The 21,575-nt window shown below is 47.7% G+C and overlaps 1 protein-coding gene across 1 annotated transcript in view; it reads left to right on the forward strand.

Annotated features, from left to right (window-relative positions):
• ABCB1 (ATP binding cassette subfamily B member 1) overlaps positions 1 to 21,575 on the forward strand; it is a 160,011-nt gene that overhangs the window by 74,796 nt on the left and 63,640 nt on the right. The window contains exons 8-10 of the mRNA XM_074985502.1: positions 4,822 to 5,013; positions 5,947 to 6,118; positions 14,999 to 15,123. Coding sequence (XP_074841603.1) covers positions 4,822 to 5,013; positions 5,947 to 6,118; positions 14,999 to 15,123 — 489 coding nt within the window. The remainder of the gene's footprint in view (positions 1 to 4,821; positions 5,014 to 5,946; positions 6,119 to 14,998; positions 15,124 to 21,575) is intronic.

Genomic DNA, 21,575 nt, shown 5'->3' on the forward strand with positions numbered 1-21,575 from the left:
AAGGCAAACAGCCCATACTGCGTATCCACACACCAGCCATGCAAGACATCCATTTCAATGATGTATTTACCTAAAGTTGCAGCCAGCACAGTTGCCCGAAAGGGAGGGGCTTTCCACAGCATGAGGGTGACCTTCACCGAATAAGCAGTGGTCTCCACTCCTCCGAGGCCCTGCACGACCACCGTGTGACCCGCAGTTTGGGTAGAATGCAGAACGGTTACCGTGGCTTCAGTGTCTAACAGAGCTAACACATGCTGCTCCCCTCCCCGGGGCCACTTGATGGTTACCGGGACGAATGAGTGCCGGTCCCCTGCTACCTGTTGCACCGCCACAGCCCGTACCGCAGGGGACCCACTTCCCCGTCACTTTCTAAGGGGAAGGGTCCAGTTGACCGGGGCACTGGGCTCGGTCCTCCCCACAGCTCCTGTACCTTTTTGTGGTGCCTGAGTCTTGCCCGCCCTCTTGGAGGCACCCACATCCTTACTCTGCTGAGTAGGCAGCAGTTGTAACAAACGCTTGTACAAGTTTGATGTTGGCAAACCATTGATCTCCTTAGGGGGGACTCTTGCCTTTAGCAAGTTTGTTCACATGGTTCTCCAGCTCACCCGAGCGTGCCCTTTTTTCTGTTTAGGGGTTCCCGCCTGACCACCTTTTCCTTTTGTGGCACGGACCGCTTTTGCGCCTATGACAGCCTCTAACTGCATCAACGTTTTAACCAAGTCACCTACATTCCCGCCTGCTGACATGACCACGGCCATAAGGGAGGCCTTTAGCTCGAGGGGGGCAAGGCGTAACAGAGTGGGCTTGATAGATTTATGGACCCCTATATTGTTCGGTCCCATGTCTATGAAAGCCACAGCCCATGCCATACCCAGCTGCCGCAGCGCACCCACCCCTTCTGGGATCGTATGCCAGGGCCTTACCAGTGCTTCCAGTTCCCCCGGGGAGGGGTAGACCTGGTCCACCGCCGCAGTCAACCAGCGGTACAGGGACAGCACTTCCATGGCGTTTCCCTGTGCATCAGTAAGACCTTGCATAGTCTGCAGTGCCTGTCTGACCTGTGAATCCTGGGACAACACGCCCATTTGGTGGAGTTCCGCAAGCAGCAGCAACACAGTGTTGCCCGCGTTGTCCCACACACGCACTAGCCAGGCCAACAAGCCTTCCCCTGGCTCCTGCTTAAAACTCTTTACCATTTCCTGCAACTCACTTGTCTTAAACGTTTGCCAGACCTCATTGCAGCGACCTTCTTCTGCCCTCAACTCCCGAAGGGGGCATGCCTGTCTCGGGTTGGTTTACACAGCCTCTCCGTTCACCTCCTCCTCCTCCTCAGATGAGGAAGAGCTCCAAATGTTACCATCCCAGGTCTCAGGGTCCCAAGTGGCTAGCACAAGGACCGCACGCACTTGGGCTGTTGACAACCGTTCTTTCCCTAGTTTTACGTGCTGCTGATTCGCAACTCTCGCTGCCAACACCTCACAACGATGGGTTAACTCTTGAGTCCTTTTGGACTGCGAGGTAACCACCTCCTGCGCTATTGCCCGCGCATCCGCCAAATTGCGACACTCCTGCTCCTTCCCCACCAGCGCCTTCTGCAGGCGGAGAAGCTCATCATCCAGCGCCCAGAGGGCAGTTAGGAAAAGCCATGCTACCTCTCCCACCACCCTTTTTTCCGTCCCTGGCCAGCGGCTCAGCCACAGCCGATGCAACGCCCCTTCTATCTGTACCAGTGTCACACCTGCTGCCTCCTGCAACTTCGGCCAGTCTGCCGGAGCTGCCCAACAGGCCACCATCCGCCCTACCGGCCCCCATCGCTCCATCAAGGGCCATCCTGGTATGCGCTGCAGGGACAGCGCTGGCTTCCCTGCCTCCCCAGCCTTCAACCAAAAAGGCATCGTACCTGGAGAACCCTGCTCGCTGCGCCAATTGTAGCCAACCAGGCTCAGGTTCCCCAGAAATGAGGCTGCACCCAGAATGCGAGTGCTATATTTGGTTCATTGAAAGCGCGTGACACGCGTGACGGGAGCCCCGGAGACGCCGTAGTTACCAGTGGGGGAAAACCTGACGCGTCAGAGCTTTGCTCAGGGAGAGGCTTTGTAACAGGCCTCCTAACACTAGCTGATAAAGCTGAACTCATTAACATAAGATTGCCTAAAATTGCCTATGCATTTTTTATTACTATCTTTTGTGGCCTACTGCCAGCGTAGCCTTGAAGTTTTGGCAAGTGCGTCTTGTTTTGCAGTAGTTCCCATGGCAGTTATTTTGCAGCTTTTCACCTTGCACAAACTGGTCTGTTTAAGTTCTCCTAAAAATTCACAAAGGGGTTGAACTGCACTCTCAACCGTTACAATGTCTTCTCGCACCCTACAGATACCAATGGAGGATTTATTACTAAAATTGGAGTGATAATTACTGACCTGGGTTTGGGCAGGCATGGTTTCATTAGCATGGGCAGAAGCAGAGTTTTCCCATCAGGCAGTGCTTTTCTGCTTTCTGTATCTTAAGTTCAGTGAGATTCTTGCTTTGGAATCTGTTTTCCATCCTTTATGCTAATGGAGATGTCTTTTTGTTCCATCTCTGATGCAGAGGAGGCTAGAGGTGTTTCCTTAAGTCTGTTACCCTTGACTGGAGCATATTGGTGCATCTTCTCCTGCCTTTTCATTGTTTTTGGTATCCACTTTGATTCAAGCAAAGGTTACAGTAGCTGGGAAAAAGGTGTATCTGTCATGAATAGAGTGCCTTGATTTTCCACGAACACAGAGCTGCTGAGTAACACAGTTCAGAGAGGAAAAATGTGAAGTTGAGATTAAAAACCTATAGTTCAGGATTCAGATAGGAAGTTGTGTAGGAATCCTATACTTTATAAGAAAGTTACTAAATAGTGAGTGGTAAGATTATATGTCTCCATGCTCTGGTTATTCCATAATTATCCATTATAAGGTTCTTGTACCTCCTTTAAAGCATCAGGTATTGCTTCCTGTCAGAAATAGGATGTGGAAATAGGTGGACAACAGGTTTGAATCAGTGTAGCAATTTCTATATTTCTGTGTTCTCTTACTCTTTGTCTTTTTTCATCCAGCTCTCATTTTCTTTTCTTTCTCTCCCTGCTGCCCTTTTCGGTTTCTCCTTCTCTTTTTTCCTCTTTCCATTTCCCTATTTGCTTGTCTTTCTCTTTCAAAAACTACAATTTCTCTTTTTTTCCTTCTTCCTTTACAGGTGTCAGCCTTTCGCCTGAAGATTGTGGCCTTATCTAGTTTCATTGTCTTTCACGGGCCTTACCCATGTACTGAATAGCCAGCATGCCTGGGCTTGCCCCTGAAATCAGTTTATGGTCAAGGACAATTTATGTTAAATTCTAGACCCGATTATACATTAAAAACAATTTAATTGTTAACAGTTTAACAAGAACAGGAATTATTAACATAAAAATTACATGGATCAATTCAGGAATTGGGTTCTAAAAATGCACTTTATATTTCTTACATAACAGTTATAGCCTAAACCTAGTAACAGAGAGGGAGCTGTGCTAAACCTAGTTTTCATCCAGAACATTCAATGTGGAATAGTTAACTCATGGTACAATGTGCAAATAACTCTCACCAATGATTCTGCAAAAAATACATTTGATAAGCAATTTCACACATAATTAAATTAATTTTATTGTTTGTCATAAAGCAAATCCTGTAATGCTTGCTGTTCAGTTTTAAAGGTGTGCTCTTGTTTTACTCAAATTTGCAGATTCTTTACAGAGAAACGAGGTAATATCTTTTATTGGATCAGCTGCTGTTGATGAGAGTAATACATTTTTGAGATTACAGAATTTTTCTTCAGGCTTCAATATCCTGGCACCAACCCAGCTACAACAGTGCATACTGACACCCAGACCATCAGCAGGAGGGATTGAACCTTTAATGTTAGGGGGTAATGCCTTGTGTTCTACCACGGAAGCTAAAAGCCAGCTGCCTCTCAGCCAAGACTGTAGACCAGAGACCTCACTCTCCCTTGTCAGTGGTCTCAGTACCTTGGTGGTTACATGACGTTATTTAAGGTCAAAATATAGTTAATCATTTAGCTTTAAGTTAACTATTACCCTATTTTTACAATTCAATTTAGACATTATGAATCTTATAAATTATGAAATGTCAAACTAAACTGAGTTATGTCATGCAAGGATGGGAAAAATGATAGTCACTGTTTTCTCGAATGTGACAAGGGGTTTTATTGGAATATGGAAACAAGAATTATCACCAAATGTAATCTGTTTCTTTTTGCACTTCACTGCAAAGATTTTGCCTGGTGGAGGGGGTCTCCCTGGCGGGAGTGGCAACTGCCCAGGACACCAGGTGCCATTAAAATCTTAAAAAGAACTGGGGGACATACATTACCCCTGCTCCGCCCCAACATACTCTGCTTTACCTATGGCACATGGCCCTAGCTGGCTCCCTCTCCTCCTGCTGTCTGCACATGTGGCCAGTGAGTATGTGCTACACGTGCTCTCTAGCCAGCAGCTGCAGTTGTGTAGACAAGGGGGAAGGGCAGTTCAGCAGGGGGCATGAATAGGGGATAATTAGCCCTTTGGTTAAAATAAGTTGGGACGCCTTCCTGGCACCTGAAATATGGGACTGTCCCAACCAAAACAGGATGGATGGTCACCTTGCCCAAAACTGAAGAGAATTAAAATGCAGATAGTATCCAAAAGCATAGTCTGTCTTAGTTTATTTGGGTGTGTAAAGTACTGAAATTAAAATCTGTACCTAAAATGTATGTTTGGAGTGAAAAAGAATCCAGTTTACAAGATCTTCGCAATTTTGTTCATTTCAGATATGCATACTATTACTCTGGAATTGGAGCTGGTGTTCTGCTTGCAGGCTACGTACAAGTTGCATTTTGGACACTGGCCGCTGGCCGGCAAATCAAGAAAATCAGACAAAATTTTTTTCACTCAATAATGAGACAGGAAATTGGGTGGTTTGATATGAATGATGTTGGGGAGCTCAACACTCGACTGATAGAGTATGTATATTTTTCACTATCGGTTATGATGTTCCATTCTTTACCTTACTGAACATTAATTTCTTTACTTTATTAAACATATGTCTGAATTATGTTAAAATGTGTTCAAAATCCTTAGATGAAAATCTAGTGAATTTACCTATCTATGTATTGAATATGCAAGATGAAGAGCCATGCAGACTGGACTGCTTTACTTTGTCAAAAAACAGGGATGTCACAGCAGCTGCCATGGTGCTTAAATACTATTTTGAGGGATCATTTTCAAGGAAAAATACTATAGTTCAGCTTTTATGAACATTAAGGGCTTGGGCTAACAAGATGCTGACCAAGTGTGGCAAAAGGCCAGGCAACCTCAACACCCAACTACTTTCCTCTGCCCACATGAAAGGAGCGGCCCTCTATTTCCTGGGGTGTACTAGAGAGCTTTAAAATAAGTCCAATATATGCATGTAGAAGATAACATGGAATACCTAGCATGGGGAGCAGAGTCTAGCAATGACCTGTAACCCTAATGGAAGTAATTTTGGATAAAGTTACATTTTGCATAGAGAACATTGAGTTTTCCAAAGTTGTACTATATTTTCTCCTCAGGAGAGCTGTCTTGGAGACAGCTATAGAGAAAGATTGGAGAGAAGTAGTTCAGGACCCTACAGTAAGTGCACCTCTACACATTTGTCCATGTGCCTTAAGGGAGTCCTCCAAGATCAGCATGTAAAGTTTGAGAAAATTACACTAAGCCTATGAGGTTTTCTTCCTTGGCCTCCTCTTATGTGTGTTTCCATTACATCAACTACTAGTGTAGGTCACAAGTCTTTCACCTGAAGTGTTTTTACATCTAAACTTGACCGAATTGACAAAGTTTACTACATCAATAGAAAAGCTGTTGTGTTTTCCACACTTTCTTCAACTCTTTGTTTTATAATTTGTTTTTAGTGATGTCTCCAAAATTAATGAAGGAATTGGTGACAAAATTGGAATGCTCTTGCAGGCTGTAGCTTCATTTCTCACAGGATTTATAATTGGTTTCACAAAAGGATGGAAATTAACCCTTGTAATACTGGCAGTCAGTCCTGTCCTGGGACTCTCAGCTGCTATATGGGCAAAGGTAGGCGAAAGTTGTGAATTTTCACTGCTATGTAAAAAGATAACAAGTGTATGTTTTAAGTGACTGAGCCTCTTAATTTCCTCACAAAGGGTAAGTCTCCACTATGGGGTGGATTGATGGTGCAACAATTGATCCATCAGGATCTAGCAAAGACATGCTAAATCAACTGCCAATTACTCTCCCATTAACTCTTGGACTCCACGGCTACGTCTACACTAGGACACTACATCGAAGTAGCCTATTTTGAAATAACAACATCGAAATAGGCTACTTCGATGCGTATCGTCCACACATCCTCTGGGGCTGGTGCTGTCGCTGTTCAATGTCGAAGTAGTGATGGGAACGTCGAAAGGAGCTGCCCTGGAAGGAAACATGGAGCATCCACACACACAAATTCTCCCCATTGAAATAAGGGGCCAGGAAAGCCCATGGATGGGGTCACAGGCTGGACTAGCCCTTCCGGAGCAACAGCAAGCTGCTCCTGTAAAGGGCTCCTACCAGACACACCTGGCCTGCACAGCATGGGGTCTGCAGAGCTCTAGCCACACTCTTGCAGACAGATATACAGCAGCCATGGACCAGCAGCACCAGCAGCACCTGGAAGCCTTCCAGGTTGTCACCCAGGGACCAAGTGCCCTGCTAGGCATGGAAGACTTCCCAGCAGCTCCTGGCAGGGGGGCCCTCCCCAGGGGCATAGGAGGATGCCCTGATCACTGGGGTCCCCTGTTTCTCCCCTGCCAGGTGCTCCACTGCTTCTGGAGCTACCCCATCAGCTCCAAGTGGTGGGAGCAGCTGGTCATGGGGGAGTGGGACGACGACATGTGACTGCAGAACTTCCACATGTACCGGCAGACCTTCCTGGAGCTCTGCCAGTAGCTCACCCCGGCACTGAGGCACCAGCACACCCCGATGTGGTGCACCCTCCCCATCGAGAAGAGGGTTGCAATAGCTGTCTGGAAGCTGGCCGCTCCAGACAGCTACCGCTCCGTGGGACACCAGTGGGAAAGGCCACGGTCAAGGCTGTTGTCATGGAGGTAAGGAGGCCTGGGCATGCACCCACTGGAGGGGTGGGGGGCCATGGAGGGGGGCCCAGATGTGGGGCTGGGGATGGAGAGGTGCCAGGTATGGGGCTGGGGAGGGAGGGGGCTGGGTGTGGGGCCAGGGAGGGAGGGGTGCCCTGGGAGGAAGGGGTGGGCAGGGGGGTGCCTGGAGAGGTGGCCGGGAGGGAAGCATGGGGGGGAGGGGCCTGGGGCACCCTGCACACCCCCATGGGTGCTTGTGTCCCCTCCCCACAGGTGGTCCATGCACTCAATGCCATGTTGCTGCAGAGGGTCATCTGAGGCAGGGACCTGGATGCAGCCATCTCCGGATTTGCCGCCGTGGGGTTCCCGAACTGCTTCATTGCCCTAGATGGAACTCACATCCCCAACTGTGCCCCAGACCACAGCTTAGAGGTGGAAGTAACAGAGGTGATGTTGAAGTTGGTGTCTGTTATGGACCGCCAGATCAGGCAGATGAGATAGATGAGGCTTTCTTCAGGCAGCTAAGTGAAGCTTCCAGATCACAGGTCCTGGTTCTCATCGGTGACTTTAATCATCCGGACATTTGTTGGGCTACTAATACATCAGCACACAGACAATCCAGGAAGTTTTTGGAGAATGTTGGGGATAACTTCTTGGCACAAGTGCTGAAGGAACCAACCAGGGGCTGTACTCAACTTGACCTGCTGCTGACAAGCAGGGAAGAACTAGTAGAAGAAGTAGAAGTGGGAGGGAACCTGGGCTGCAGCAACCATGAGATCGTGGATTTCATGATCCAGACAAAAGTAAGAAAGGTGAGCAGTAACATACAGACCATTGATTTCAGAAGAGCAGACTTTGACTCCCTGAGAGAGCGGATGAGCAGGATCCCTTGGGAAACGAAGATGAAGGGGAAAAGAGTTGAAGAGAACTGGCAGTATTTTAAAGAAGTCTTACTGAAGGCACAGGAACAAACAATCCCGCTGCATAGTAAGAAATGCAAACGTGGTAGGCAACCAGCTTGGCTGAACAGGGAAATCATTAGTCAGCTTAAATTCAAAAAGGATGCATACAAGAAATGGAAATGTGGACAGTTGACTAAGGAGGAGTATATACATACGGCTGGAGAATGCTGGGCAGTAATCAGGAAAGCAAAAGCACAATTGGAACTGCAGCTGGCAAGGGATGTGAAGAGTAACAAGAAGGGATTCTACAGGTATGTGAACAATAAACAGGTTATCAGAGAAGGTGTGAGGCCATTACTGGATGAGGGAGGTAACCTAGTGACAGATGATGCAGGAAAAGCTGAAGTACTCAATGCTTTTTTTGCCTCAGTCTTCATGCGCAAAGTCAACTTCCACAGGACGGTCCTAGACAATGCAGTATGGGAAGGTGGGGGGCAGCCACCTGTGGGGAAGGAACAAGTTCTGAGCTATCTAGAAAAACTAGATTTGCACGAGTCCATGGGTCTGGATTTAATGCACCCCAGGGTAATGAGGGAATTGGCAGAGGTCATTGTTGAACCTTTGGCCATTATCCTTGAAGACTCTTGGAGATCAGGGGAGATACCGGATGACTGGAAGAAGGCAAATGTAGTGCCCATCTTTAAAAAGGAAAAGAAGGACAATCCAGGGAACTATAGACCCATCAGCCTTACCTCAATCCCTTGGAAAATAATGGAGGGAATCCTCAAGGAATCCATGTTGGAGCCCTTGGAAGAGGGGAAAGTGATCAAAAGTAGCCAACATGGATTCATCAGGAGCAAGTCCTGCCTGACCAATCTGATTAGCTTCTATAACAAGGAAACAACCTCTGTGGACATGGGGATGTCAGTGGATGTGATATACCTTGACTTCAGCAAGGCTTTTGACACGGTCTCCCACAACATTCTTGTCCATAAGTTAAGGAAATATGGATTGAATCCTTGGACTATAAGATGGATAGAAAGCTGGCTTGATGATGGGGCCCAATGGGTAGTGGTCAGTGGCTCAATATCTGGATGGCAGTCTGTTTCAAGTGGAGTTCTGCAAGGCTTGGTTCTGAGGCTGGTGTTATTCAACATCTTTATTAATGACCTGGATGAGGGACTGGATTGCACCCTCAGCAAGTTTGCGGATGACACAAAACTAGGGGGAGAGGTAGATTCATTGGAGGGTAGAGAGAGAACCCAGAGGGACCTGGATAAATTGGAGGACTGGGCCAAAAGAAATCTGATGTGGTTCAATAAGGAGCAGTGTAGAGTCCTGCACCTGGGGCGTAAGAATACCAAGCATTGTTACAGGCTGGGGATCGACTGCCTCAGCAGCAGTACAATGGTAAGGGACTAGGGGTTATGGTGGATGAAAGGCTAGATATGAGTAAACAGTGTGCCCTTGTAGCCAAGAAGGCTAATGGCATACTAGGGTGCATTAGGAGGAGCATTGCGAGCAGATCTAAAGAAGTAGTTATTCCTCTTTATTTGGCACTGGTGAGGCCACATCTGGAATAATGGCCGGGTCTACATGTGCCCCAAACTTTGAAATGGCCACGCAAATGGCCATTTCGAAGTTTACTAATGATGCGCTGAAATGCATATTCAGCACTTCATTAGCATGCGGGCGGCAGCGGCGCTTCAAAATTGAAGCGGCTTGCTGCTGCGCGGCTCGTCGAGACGGGGCTCCTTTTCGAAAGGACCCCGCCTACTTCGAAGTCCCCTTATTCCCATGAGCTCATGAGACTTCAAAGTAGGCGGGGTCCTTTCGAAAAGGAGCCCTGTCTGGACGAGCCGCGCAGCGGCAAGCTGCGTCAATTTCGAAGCGCTGCTGCCGCCCGCATGCTAATGAAGTGCTGAATATGCATTTCAGCACATCATTAGTAAACTTCAAAATGGCCATTTGCGTGGCCATTTCGAAGTTTGGGGCACGTGTAGACGTAGCCAATGTGTCCAGTTTTGGATCCCCCAGTATAAAAAGGATGTGGATTTGCTGGAGCAAGTTCAGTGAAGGGCAACAAAAATGATTAAGGGTCTGGAGCACAAAACCTATGATGATAGGCTGAGGGATTTGGGCTTGTTTAGTTTACAGAAGAGAAGACTTAGAGGTGATTTAATAGCAGCCTTCAACTTCCTGAAGGGGAGCTCTTAAAAAGGACAGTGAGAAACTGTTCTCAGTGGTGTCAGATGGCAGAACAAGGAGTAATGGTCTGAAGTTGAAGAGGGAGAGGTGTAGGTTAGATATTAGGAAAAACTACTTCACCAGACAGGTGGTGAAGCATTGGAATGCGTTGCCTAGAGAGGTGGTGGATTCTCCATCCCTTGGGGTTTTTAAGTCCCGGCTGGACAAGGTCCTGGCTGGGATGAGTTAGTGGGGGTTGATCCTGCTTGAAGCAGGGGGCTAGACTAGATGACCTCCTGAAGTCCCTTCCAGCCCTTTGTTTCTGTGATTCCAGAACTTCGGCGTGTGCTGCTGGCTGGAGGCAGGGACCTCTATCCCCCAGAGGGAGATCCCTCTGGGGGACACCACCGTGCCCCTCTGCCTCGTGGTGGATGCGGCCTACCCCCTTCAGCCCTGGCTCATGCGCCCAAACACCAGCCACCTCACTGCCGGCCAGGAACGCTACAACGCCTGACTGAGCCATGCCCGTCAGGTGGTGAAGAGGACCTTGGGCCGCCTGAAGGGCCAGTGGCTGTGCCTCCTTGTCCCCCTGGACGCTGGCCTCCAGAACATCATCCCAGGTTGTGCATGCATGCTGCACTCTCCACAATATTGATGAGAGCAAGGGGGAGGTCATCGTCCGGGGTGGGCAGTCGACACTGTCATGGGCTTCCCCCAGTCGCCCACTGCACCCAGCACCAGGCCCACCGCAAGGGAGTATGGGTCTGTGAGGCCCTTCGGGCCCATTTTGATCAGGAGTACCCCTGAGCACCTCCCTGGCCTTCCCCAGGGGGCCGCCCGCACACTGCCCCCACCGCCTGCACACCATCCCTGCAATAAGCACACATCTCAGGTTCTTTGGAAAATAAAACCGTGGATTATGGAATACTGGTAAACTGTCTTATGTGCACAACAAAAACTGGAACCAATACACAAAGGGGGACAACTATATACAAATGGGTGGCCAGCGGATGGCTCGGCCATCGGCCCATCAGTCTTGGGTGGGGGTAGAGGGGTGTGACCCCTGGTGGGTACAGATCGCACCCCCTTGTCCATGGTCCCCAGCGCGGCCAGCTGGGGGCTGGGAGGACCTGCAGGTATGGCTGGGATGCCTCCACCAGCCAGTCTTCAGCCCCAGTGGGCTCCAGTCCTGGGGGGCTGGCAGGTGGCATGGCAGGCGGTGTGGTGGGCAAGGTAGGCGGCGCAGCGGGTGAGGCAGGTAGGGCGGCAGGGTGGGCAGCGGGGGGCGGGAGATGGGTAATAGCCTCCTGGAGTGACCCGGCTATGTCCCAGAATACGCCCATGAACTCCTGCCACGCCTCCCGGCACTAGGTGGACTCCTCCCAGTCAAAGCAGAGAGACTCCAGGAGCTTGGGGTCCATGGGGGCCATCCCCTGGGTCCAGCGGCAGCGTGCCCGTACTGCTAGCCTTGGTGACTTCCCCGGGCACTGGCGGTGCCTGACCTCTGGTGGGCTCTCAGTGACCACAGAGGATGCCTGGCTGCCTGGGGCCTTTAATGGTGCAACTGCAGAGAGGGAGAGAGGGAGGGAAAGGCTGTTGGTACTGTGCCTTGGCCCATGCCCCTTGTCTCCCCTTGGTTGCTGGGTATCCATCCCTCGTTGGTGTGTGTGGTGTCCCTGTTGGGTGGCCCCACTGCATGGTCCCCCTGCCCTCGGGTTTAGGGCACAGTGCTGTCCATGGATGTGGGTGCTGACAGGTGCTGGTGGCCATGCTGCCCTCCTGGGCCTGTGCTGTGGCTGGGTAGTTGTTGGTCGGGGTCTGCTGGGGGTGTGTGGGGCCCCCAGTCTTGTCTGGTGCCCCTGCCCCCGGTCCAGGGGTGTGTGCCCCTTGGGGTATGTACCTGACCGTCCTCTGCCACGGTTGGGGGAACCTCACTGGGCGGATGCCTGGGTGGTGCTCCGGGAGGGGAGGTCTATGAGGAGCTCCCCCTCCTCACTGCTGGACCCCTCCTCCACCGTCCCAAAGGCTGTCTCCTTGGGTGGGCCCTGGTGTGTGGGGCTGGCCTCCAGGCCGGACTCTGACTCCAAGACCTGCTGGGACTCCTCAGCTACGGTGTCCAATGTGGCCTGGGGGGAGGAGATGGCCTGGGGGCCCAGGAGGGCTGTGAGTTCCCTGTAATAGGGGCAAGCGGCGGGGGCGGCCCCAGACTAGCTGTCTGAGTCCTGGGCCCAGGCATAACCCTTCTGCCACTCCTTCACCCTGCTATGGATGTGATCCGGAGTGCGGGCAGGGTGACCTCAGGCAGCCAGGCCCTCGGCCAGTTGGGCAAACGCTTCTGCATTCCTCCGCTTGATGCCCATCACGTGGAGCACCTCCTCCTCACCCCAGAGCCCCAGCAGGTCTCGGAGCTCAGCCTCCAACCAGGAGGAGCCCTGCCACTTTTTGGCCCCCCGTTTGGCTGCCGGGGTCCCTGGGTCCCCTTGTGGGGGCAGCCCTGGAACACTCAGGGGGCTGGATAGATGCCATTGCGCTGGGTGGTTAGGTCAGGGTCCATAGAGGGCATGCAAGGCTAGCACGTGTGTGTGCTGCTGCCTGCACGCTCTCAGCTTCCTCACACAGGAAATCCAGGGGCATGGAGCTTTAAGGGCTGCTGCGCATGGTGATCAATGTCAAAGGTTCAACACACAGGTTCAACATCAAAGTAGGGTGTGTGTAGACGATCTGCGTCCTGTTACGTCAAAATAGTGTGGTCCTCCACGGTGGCAATCAGCTGAGTGGTTGAGATGTGCTGTCCAGCCCCTGTAGGAATCTATGATCACCATTCACTGTTGAAGTAGGGCGCTATTTCCATCTTTGGATAGGAATAGTGATTTCAACGTCTCACCTCCTAACGTCGATTTCAATGTAGAAATAGCGCATGGTGCATGCAGATGTGACGCGCACGATTCGACATTGTGCTGGCTACTTCAAAGTAGCCGGCTAGTGTAGATGCACCCCACCAGAATAATACAAGAAAAAGGAATCAGTGGAAAAGTTTTTTATTCTTTTGACCCAGCGTGGCTTTAACTCTGTGGCACATAAATCTAAGCTACATTGATTTGAATTACGCTACTAATGTAACTCAAATTGCATGGCTTAAATTGACTTGTCCCCAAAGTGTAGATCTGCCCTCACAGTCATAGTATATTTAATTCCTTAGGGCAGTTAAAAGATGATAGCTTTAGGTTTATCTACACACAGAAGTTAAATTATAGAACTATATATACAGTAGTCCCTTGAGTTATGAGAGGGTTGCATTCCCATGCACCCTCGCATAATTCAAATGTTGTGTAAGTCAGGGGACAGCTTTTTTCCCTGGCAGAACTCACGTTCTGCAGCTATGGAACAAGCGGGAGTGCCTGGACCTCCTTTTGAAAGGTAAGTCCTGGAGTTGAGGGGTCAGCTGGGGAGGGTTAAACCTGGCGGTGGATTGGGGCCATGGGAGGGGGTCAGAGGGGTTAAGCCTGGGATGGGTTAGGGATGCTGGGGTGTGGGGTGGGTGGAGCTGAGCTGGACCATGCAGCCCTGCCTGGGGTTAAGCCACAGCCAGGTGTGTGTGTGGGGCAGGGAGTGAACTGGAGCCAGGTGCATGGAGGGGGGGATGAGCAGGTGCCAGGCACAGCGGGGTGGAGTTGAGCCAGAGCCAGGTGTGGGAGGGGTAAGTCAGAGGCACGAGGGGGCGGGGTTTGAAGCAGGTCCACGCAGGTGGGTGGGTTTAAACTGGGGCCATGAGTGGGTAGGGGTTGAACTGGGGCTGTGTGGAGTCAGGGGGATTGAGCCAGGGCAGGGGAGGGGGGCAGGGGAGAATGGGATTTTCAGTTGCACTTAACTTGCGTTAATGCGAGTTAAGCGCATCTCAAAATCATGCATATCAAGGGATTACTGTATCATTAAAGTGACACAACATACCACTAAGTGATACCGATAAAGTTTCCCTAATGTGGACATAGTTTTACTGATTTAAAGTTGCTTATATTGGTGTGGTTTATTCCATAAGGGAAGAAGCCATACTGCTATAGGGGACCATTATAACCATATAACTATGCACAAAGTAGGGGTTTTATCAGTGTAACTAAACTCATAGAAACTCACACACCTAACCAATATGGTTGCATTGTACAAAAACTTTCAGATGAGACCTTAGTCTCAGAAATAGTTATTGCTTTTTGCTGGGAATTTCAAAGGGACCTCAGGAACTTTGGTCACTAACTGCCATTGAATTTCAATGATATTTGAGTGCCTTGCTCCATTGCTGTGACTTTTGCTGCAACTGGTGTGAGAAGATAGAATTATATAAATGTCGGGATGGAAGAACCTTAATAGGTCATCATATCCAATCCAGATGTTTTCAGCTGATGTGTGGCCTCTTACAGACTGTACCCATTTGTCATGAACTACTGGCTGCTCTAACCTACCTAGAATAGTGTTGCAAATCTGCTCTGAGAAGCCAGAATCTATAACCAGTTCATTAAGGGCCACCCACATATAAACTTTTCCACTGAGTGGAAGCAAAATATTTAGGTCTCAGTTTTTGATACATACTAACACTAAAATTTATATAATAGATGTATTCTTTATTTCTTATGAGTGGTCTGGCTTCTTTTCTGGCAAATGGCATCATAATACATTTTTGGAAAGAGGAAACTAGAGTGAAAAGACATAAATACCGTGCTCAAGCTCATTCAGTTTTTCTTTGAATAATAGTGTTAAAATATTTTCCTTTTGTACAGATACTCTCTACGTTCACTGACAAAGAATTAACAGCATATGCAAAAGCAGGAGCTGTTGCAGAGGAAGTTCTGTCAGCAATTCGGACTGTGATAGCTTTTGGAGGACAAAAAAAGGAAATCCAAAGGTCAGAAAATGTTTTGTTTCATCAGCTATTTTGAAAACTCACTTCAGATGTTCTGTGTATCTTCACTGTTGACATTCTGTCTACACTGGGCAAAGTGTGTGTATGACGAACCTGGTTCCTCAATGGATGCGATATTTAAATAAAGGTAGAGAATGCTCACACTGAGCTCATTTGGGGGTAATTAAGACAGGAAATTACCTAATAAGGCTGTTCTCTTTTACAGTTTTATTGTAAGCTGAATGGAAATTATTTATTTTTTCTAGAGAATCACAAAACCAAGATATGGTCAGTACAGTAGACCCCCAAGTTACAAAAGGGATGCGCTTCTGCACACCCTTGTGTAACTCAAATTTCATGAAAGTCAGGTGGTGGTGGGAAGCCAGGAACCAGGCAGCAGAAACTAGGAAACTGACTAGCACTGTGGGAAACTTAAAAGTGCACCAGTGCTAGTCAGTTTCCTGGCTCCCGCCAATGGTGGGGAGCAGGGAACCATGCTGCCACTTGGTTCCCAGCTCCTCACCACTGTGGGAGCCAGGCGTGGCTTCTCCCCAGCTTCATACAGCTTGGGGCAGAGGGTGGGCAGACTGCTGGGGTGGAGCGGCTTCTCACAGCTGGGGGAAGTTGGGGAGAAGCTGCACCGCTGTGGATGTCTATCCCCTGGCTGCTCCCAGCCCCTGGGAACTCCAGGATTTCAACTTGCACTTATTTTGTGTTAATGCAAGTTAAGTGCAAGTTGATATCATGCATATTGGGGGTTTACTGTACCCCAAAGAGTGTACAATCTAATACTAATATAATGCAATAAATGAGGGTCAAAAAACAAAGGGCATGGGGAAAGAAATCCATGTCCGCAACTTAATGTACACCTGATAAGAGAGATCAGTCTGGGGTTTGGAGCTATAGGCAGGCAGGGAGGGAGGAAATAGAGCCCAGGAAGGCACTGACAACAGTGTAGGGAAACCATCCTTGGAGCAGAATCTGCTCTACTGCAAAGGGGGAAATACTCACAGTTCACCCTGGAAAGAGCTGAAAGCAGCTGAAGAGATGCCCCTGAAGCAATGGTGGGCAACTTGTGGGCTGCATGTGGCCCACAGGGGTGTCTGCTGGCTGGTCATGAGACATTTACTGACATTGACCATCTGTAGGCAAGGCCCTCTGCAGCCCACAGTGGCTGCTGTTCACCATTCCCAGCCAACGGGCACTTCAGGAAGCAGGAAACCACAAAGGTGTGCTGGCCTGTGCTTCCTGAAACTCCCATTGGCCAGGAACAGCAAACTGCAGTCACTGGAAGCTGCAGGGTTCAGTGGATGGTCAATGTCAGCAAAATGCATGTGTGGCCTGTGGGCAGAGGCAGCCCATCACTGGCCTGACAGAAGGAAGACATTTTTTTGTTTGTTGGAGCCATTACCTGAACTTTTGTTACCTTGGAAAGAGTTGTTTTATGGTGTAACCGGGAGGTGCAGGCCACATCTCCAGCGCTGACCTGACTGTGGAGAGCTGAGACCCTTTTGGGAAAGCAACTGAGGGAGAGAGCACTACCGGCAATATACTCAGCCAGAAGAGATTGCTGCATAGCATCCGTATCCCATTGCATACTGTATAATATCTTATGGGGTCTCGTGACTATACATTTTTAATGTTGGTGAGGTACATAAGTATTCTGGTGACAGGACCATATAAGCACATAAATTTTAAAAAGTATGATTCAGATCTGAAACATGGTGCCACCAACATTCGGGGCTCCAAATCTCCATTAGGCCAAAAGTTACGCAAGTAAACGTAACATAGTGTAAAAATGTGGGGAGACAAAAAGGCCAATGCACGGTGGGTACCTGGAGGTCCTCCGTGGGACTATTTCTATTTCATGCTTTAAGGACAATTTGAAGACATTTCAAATTAAAAAAATTATAGATAAATTATTATGTAATTTAAAAAAAAAATCAGCCTAGCAGATATTAAGACAATTTTTTTTCCCAGTCTGCAATATTTCCAATCTGTGTTAGGAATTACAGTACCTGTCTTTCATGGACAAGATAAGTGCAAGCTCTTGAGGGCTTCCAATTTTCTTCCCACTTATTTGAGACAGGATTCCACCAACCCATCAGATGTAGCTCATATTTCTAATAGGGAACAGCACTGCTAACTCTGTATTTGCCCTTTTGACTCACTAAAGTAGTCTGTTTAAGAAATAATTTATTATTTTCCCTTTTTAATCTAGGAAAGAATTGCTGGCTTCCAGGAGCCAGAATGTAGCATAGCTAAAGTAAAGAGATGAGACGAGTATGGCTAAGATCAAGTGTAATATGTAAAGGAAGGTATAGACTCATATCTTTTAGTGAAACTAAAGAATGTCCTTTCTCTCTAACAATCAATCATTGTTTTTCTTACAGTTGGCTGCTAGTAGCCAACAGGTCTAGTCATGGATGTAGGAGTGGTCATTACATTAACAAATGTAAAAATATGGTGCAAAGAATGCTAACAAGTCTGCTCCAGTAAGGGTCCAAGCAATATCCATCCTGGGGGACATCTCATGAAGGGATATGGTTCCCAAATGACTGAGTCCTTTTTCTTCCTCTCATCCTTTACCTTTTGTCTCATTAGCTTTTTCTTTCTTTCCTTCTTTGAATCTAGACATGGTGCACTTGTATAACAAACAGGAAAACTTCCAGACCAACATTAGTAGCTATTCATGGAATCATAGAATGCTAGGACTGGAAGGAACCTTAAGAGGTCATCGAGTCCAGCCGTCTGCCCTCATGGCAGGACCAAGTACTATCTAGACCATCCCTGACAGACATTCATCTAACCTGTTCTTAAATATCTCCAGCGATGGAGATTCCACAACCTCCCCAGGCAATTTATTCCAGTGTTTGACCGCCCTGACAGTTAGGAACTTTTTCCTAATGTCCAACCTAAACCTCCCTTGCTGCAGTTTAAGCCCATTCCTTCTTGTTCTGTCCTCAGAGGCCAAGAAGAACAAGTTTTCTCCCTCCTCCTTATGACACCCTTTTAGATACTTGAAAATCGCTATCATGTCCCCCCTTAATTTTCTTTTTTCCAAATGAAATAAGACCAATTCTTTCAGCCTTTCTTCATAGGTCATGTTCTTTAGATGTTTGATCATTCTTGTTGCTCTTTTCTGGACCCTTTCCAATTTCTCCACATCTTTCCTGAAATGTGGTGCCCAGAACTGGACACAATACTCCAACTGAGGCATAACCAGCACAGACTAGACGGAAGAATGACTCCTTGTGTCTTGTTCACAACATACCTGTTAATGCAGCCCAGAATCATGTTTGCTTTTTTTGCAACAGCATCACACTGTTGACTCATATTTAGCTTGTGGTCCACTATAACCTCTAGATCCCTTTTTGCCATACTCCTTCCTAGACAGTTGCTTCCCATTCTGTATGTGTGAAACTGATTGTTCCTTCCTAACTGGAGCACTTTGCATTTGCCTTTATTAAACTTCATCCTGTTTACTTCAGACCATTTCTCCAATTTGTCCAGATCATTTTGAATTTTGACCCTATCCTCCACAGCAGTTGCAGCCCCTCCTAGCTTGGTATCACCTGCAAACTTAATAAGCGTACTTTCTATGCCAATATCTAAATCGTTGATGAAGATATTGAACAGAACTGGTCCCAATACAGACCCCTGCGGAACCCCACTTGTTATACCATTCCAGCAGGATTGAGAACCATTAACAACTACTCTCTGAGTACAGTTATGCAGCCAGTTTTGCACCCACCTTATAGTAGCTCCATCTAAGTTGTATTTGCCTAGTTATTGATAAGAATATCATGCAAGACCGTATCAAATGCCTTACTAAAATCTAGGTATACCACATCCACCACTTTTCCCATGGTATCCTAGCAAGAAAGGTATCAGATTGATTTGACATGATTTGTTCTTTGCGAATCCATGCTGGCTGTTGCCTATCAGCTTACCACCTTCCAAGTGTTTGCAGATGATTTCCTTAATTACTTGTTCGATTATCTTTCCTGGCACAGAAGTTAAACTGACCGGTCTGTAGTTTCCTACGTTGTTCTTATTCCCCTTTTTATAGATGGGCACTATATTTGCCTTTTTTCCAGTCTTCTGGAATCTCTCCCGTCTCCCATGATTTTCCAAAGATGATAGCTAATGGCTCAGATACCTCCTCCATCAGCTCCTTGAGTATTTTAGGATGCATTTCATCAGGCCCTGGTGACTTGCAGACATCTAACTTTCCTAAGTGATTTTTAACTTGTTCTTTTTTATTTTATCTTCTAAACTTACCCCTTTCTCACTAGCATTCACTGTTATGCATTCCTTCTTCAGACTTCTCAGTGAAGACCAAAACAAAGAAGTCATTAAGCATATTTGCCATTTCCAAGTTTCCCGTTACTGTTTCTCCGTCTTCACTGAGCAATGGGCCTACCCTATCCTTAGTCTTCTTCTTGCTATTAATGTATTTATAAAAAGTCATCTTGTTTCCCTTTATGCCCATAGGGAATGTGAGCTCATTTTGTGCCTTTGCCTTTCTAATCTTGCCCCTACATTCCTGAGTTGTTTGCCTATATTCATTCTTTGTAATTTGTACTAGTTTCCATTTTTATATGATTCCTTTTTTTATTTTGAGATCACACAAGATCTCCTGGTTAAGCCAAGGCAGTCTTTTGCCATATTTTCTATCTTTCCTATGCAGAGGAATAGCTTGCTTTTGGGCCCTTAATAACATTCCTTTGAAAAACTGCCAACTTTCCTCTGTTGTTTTTCCCCTCAGTTTTTCTTCCCACAGGACCCTACTTACCAGCTCTCTGAGTTTACCAAAATCTGCCTTCCTGAGATCCATTGTCTCAATTTTGCTGTTCTCCTTTCTACCCTTCATTAATATTGTGAACTCTATGATTTTCATGATCACTTTCAGCCAAGCTGCCTTCCACTTTCAGATTCTCAATCAATTCCTCTCTATTTGTTAAAATCAAATCTAGGACAGCTTCCCCGGTAGGTTTTTCAACCTTCTGAAATAAAAAGTTGTCTCCAATGCAATCCAAGAACTTATTGGGTAGTCTGTGTGTCACTGTGTTTAGTTTCCCAACATATATCTGGATAGTTGAAGTCTCCCGTTACCACCAAATCCTGGGCCCTGGATGATTTTGTTAGTTGTTTAAAAAAAGCCTCATCCACTTCTTCCATCTGGATAGGTGGCCTGTAGTAGACTCCTAGAAGGACATCACCTTTGTTTTTTACCCCTTTTAGCTTAATCCAGAGGCTCTCAACACATCTGTTTCCTATGTCCATCTCCACCTCAGTCCAAGGGTTTACATTTTTAATATACAAGGCAACACCTCCTCCCTTTTTCCCCTGTCTATCCTTTCTGATCAAGCTGTACCCTTTCCTACCAACATTCCAATCATATGTACTATCCCATCAAATTTCTGTGATGCCAACAATGCCATAGTTGTATTTATTTACAAGCACTTCCAGTTCTTCCTGCTTATTACCCATACTTCTTGCACTTGTATGTAGGCCTCTAAGATATTGATTTGATCTTGCCTCCCAGTTTGCTCTGACCCTCCTTTTTCTCTGCCGTTATAGCCCGTGCTCCCTCCGATTTCTGACCCACCTCCCAGGTCTCCATCTTCTCTACTTACCTGTGGGCTTTGCTCCCCTGTCCCCATTGAACCTAGTTTAAAGCCCTCCTCACTTGGTTAACCAGTCTGTGTCCAAATAGGGTCTTCCCTCTCCTCAAAAGGTAAATGCCATCTTTGCCTAGCAGTCCTTCCTGGAATAGAATCCCATAATCAAATGTGCCGCGGACACACTCCTGGAACCCCTGCATGAGCTGCTGTGCCTGAGCTGGAAAGAGGGTGAGGTTCCACAGGATATGCGTGACGCTAACATTGTAACGTTGTATAAGAACAAAGGAGACAGAAGCGACTGCAACAACTACCGTGGAATCTCCCTCCTAAGCGTCACTGGTAAACTGTTCGCTCGCGTCATCCTTGGCAGACTCCAGAAGATTGCTGAGAGGGTGTACCCCGAATCGCAGTGCGGATTCCGCACAGAGAGGTCGACCGTTGACATGGTCTTCTCTCTAAGGCAGCTGCAGGAGAAGTGCAGGGAGCAGAGAAAGCCACTCTACGTAGCCTTCATCGACTTGACCAAGGCTTTTGACTTGGTCAGCAGGGATGGTCTATTCAAACTGCTCCACAAGATAGGCTGTCCTCCATGGTTACTCAAGATGATCCAGTCGTTCCACGAAAACATGAGAGGAACTGTCCAATATGATGGCGCATTATCGGATGCTTTCATAATCAGGAGTGGCGTCAAACAAGGATGCATACTTGCTCCGACATTGTTCGGGATCTTCTTCGCACTCCTCCTGAAGCATGCCTTTGGATCTTCAACAGAGGGCATCTTGCTGCACACAAGGTCTGATGGGAAACTGTTTAACCTTGCAAGGC

This window comes from Carettochelys insculpta, chromosome 2, assembly GCF_033958435.1.
Source record: "Carettochelys insculpta isolate YL-2023 chromosome 2, ASM3395843v1, whole genome shotgun sequence".
In the NCBI taxonomy this organism is placed as follows: domain Eukaryota; kingdom Metazoa; phylum Chordata; order Testudines; family Carettochelyidae; genus Carettochelys; species Carettochelys insculpta.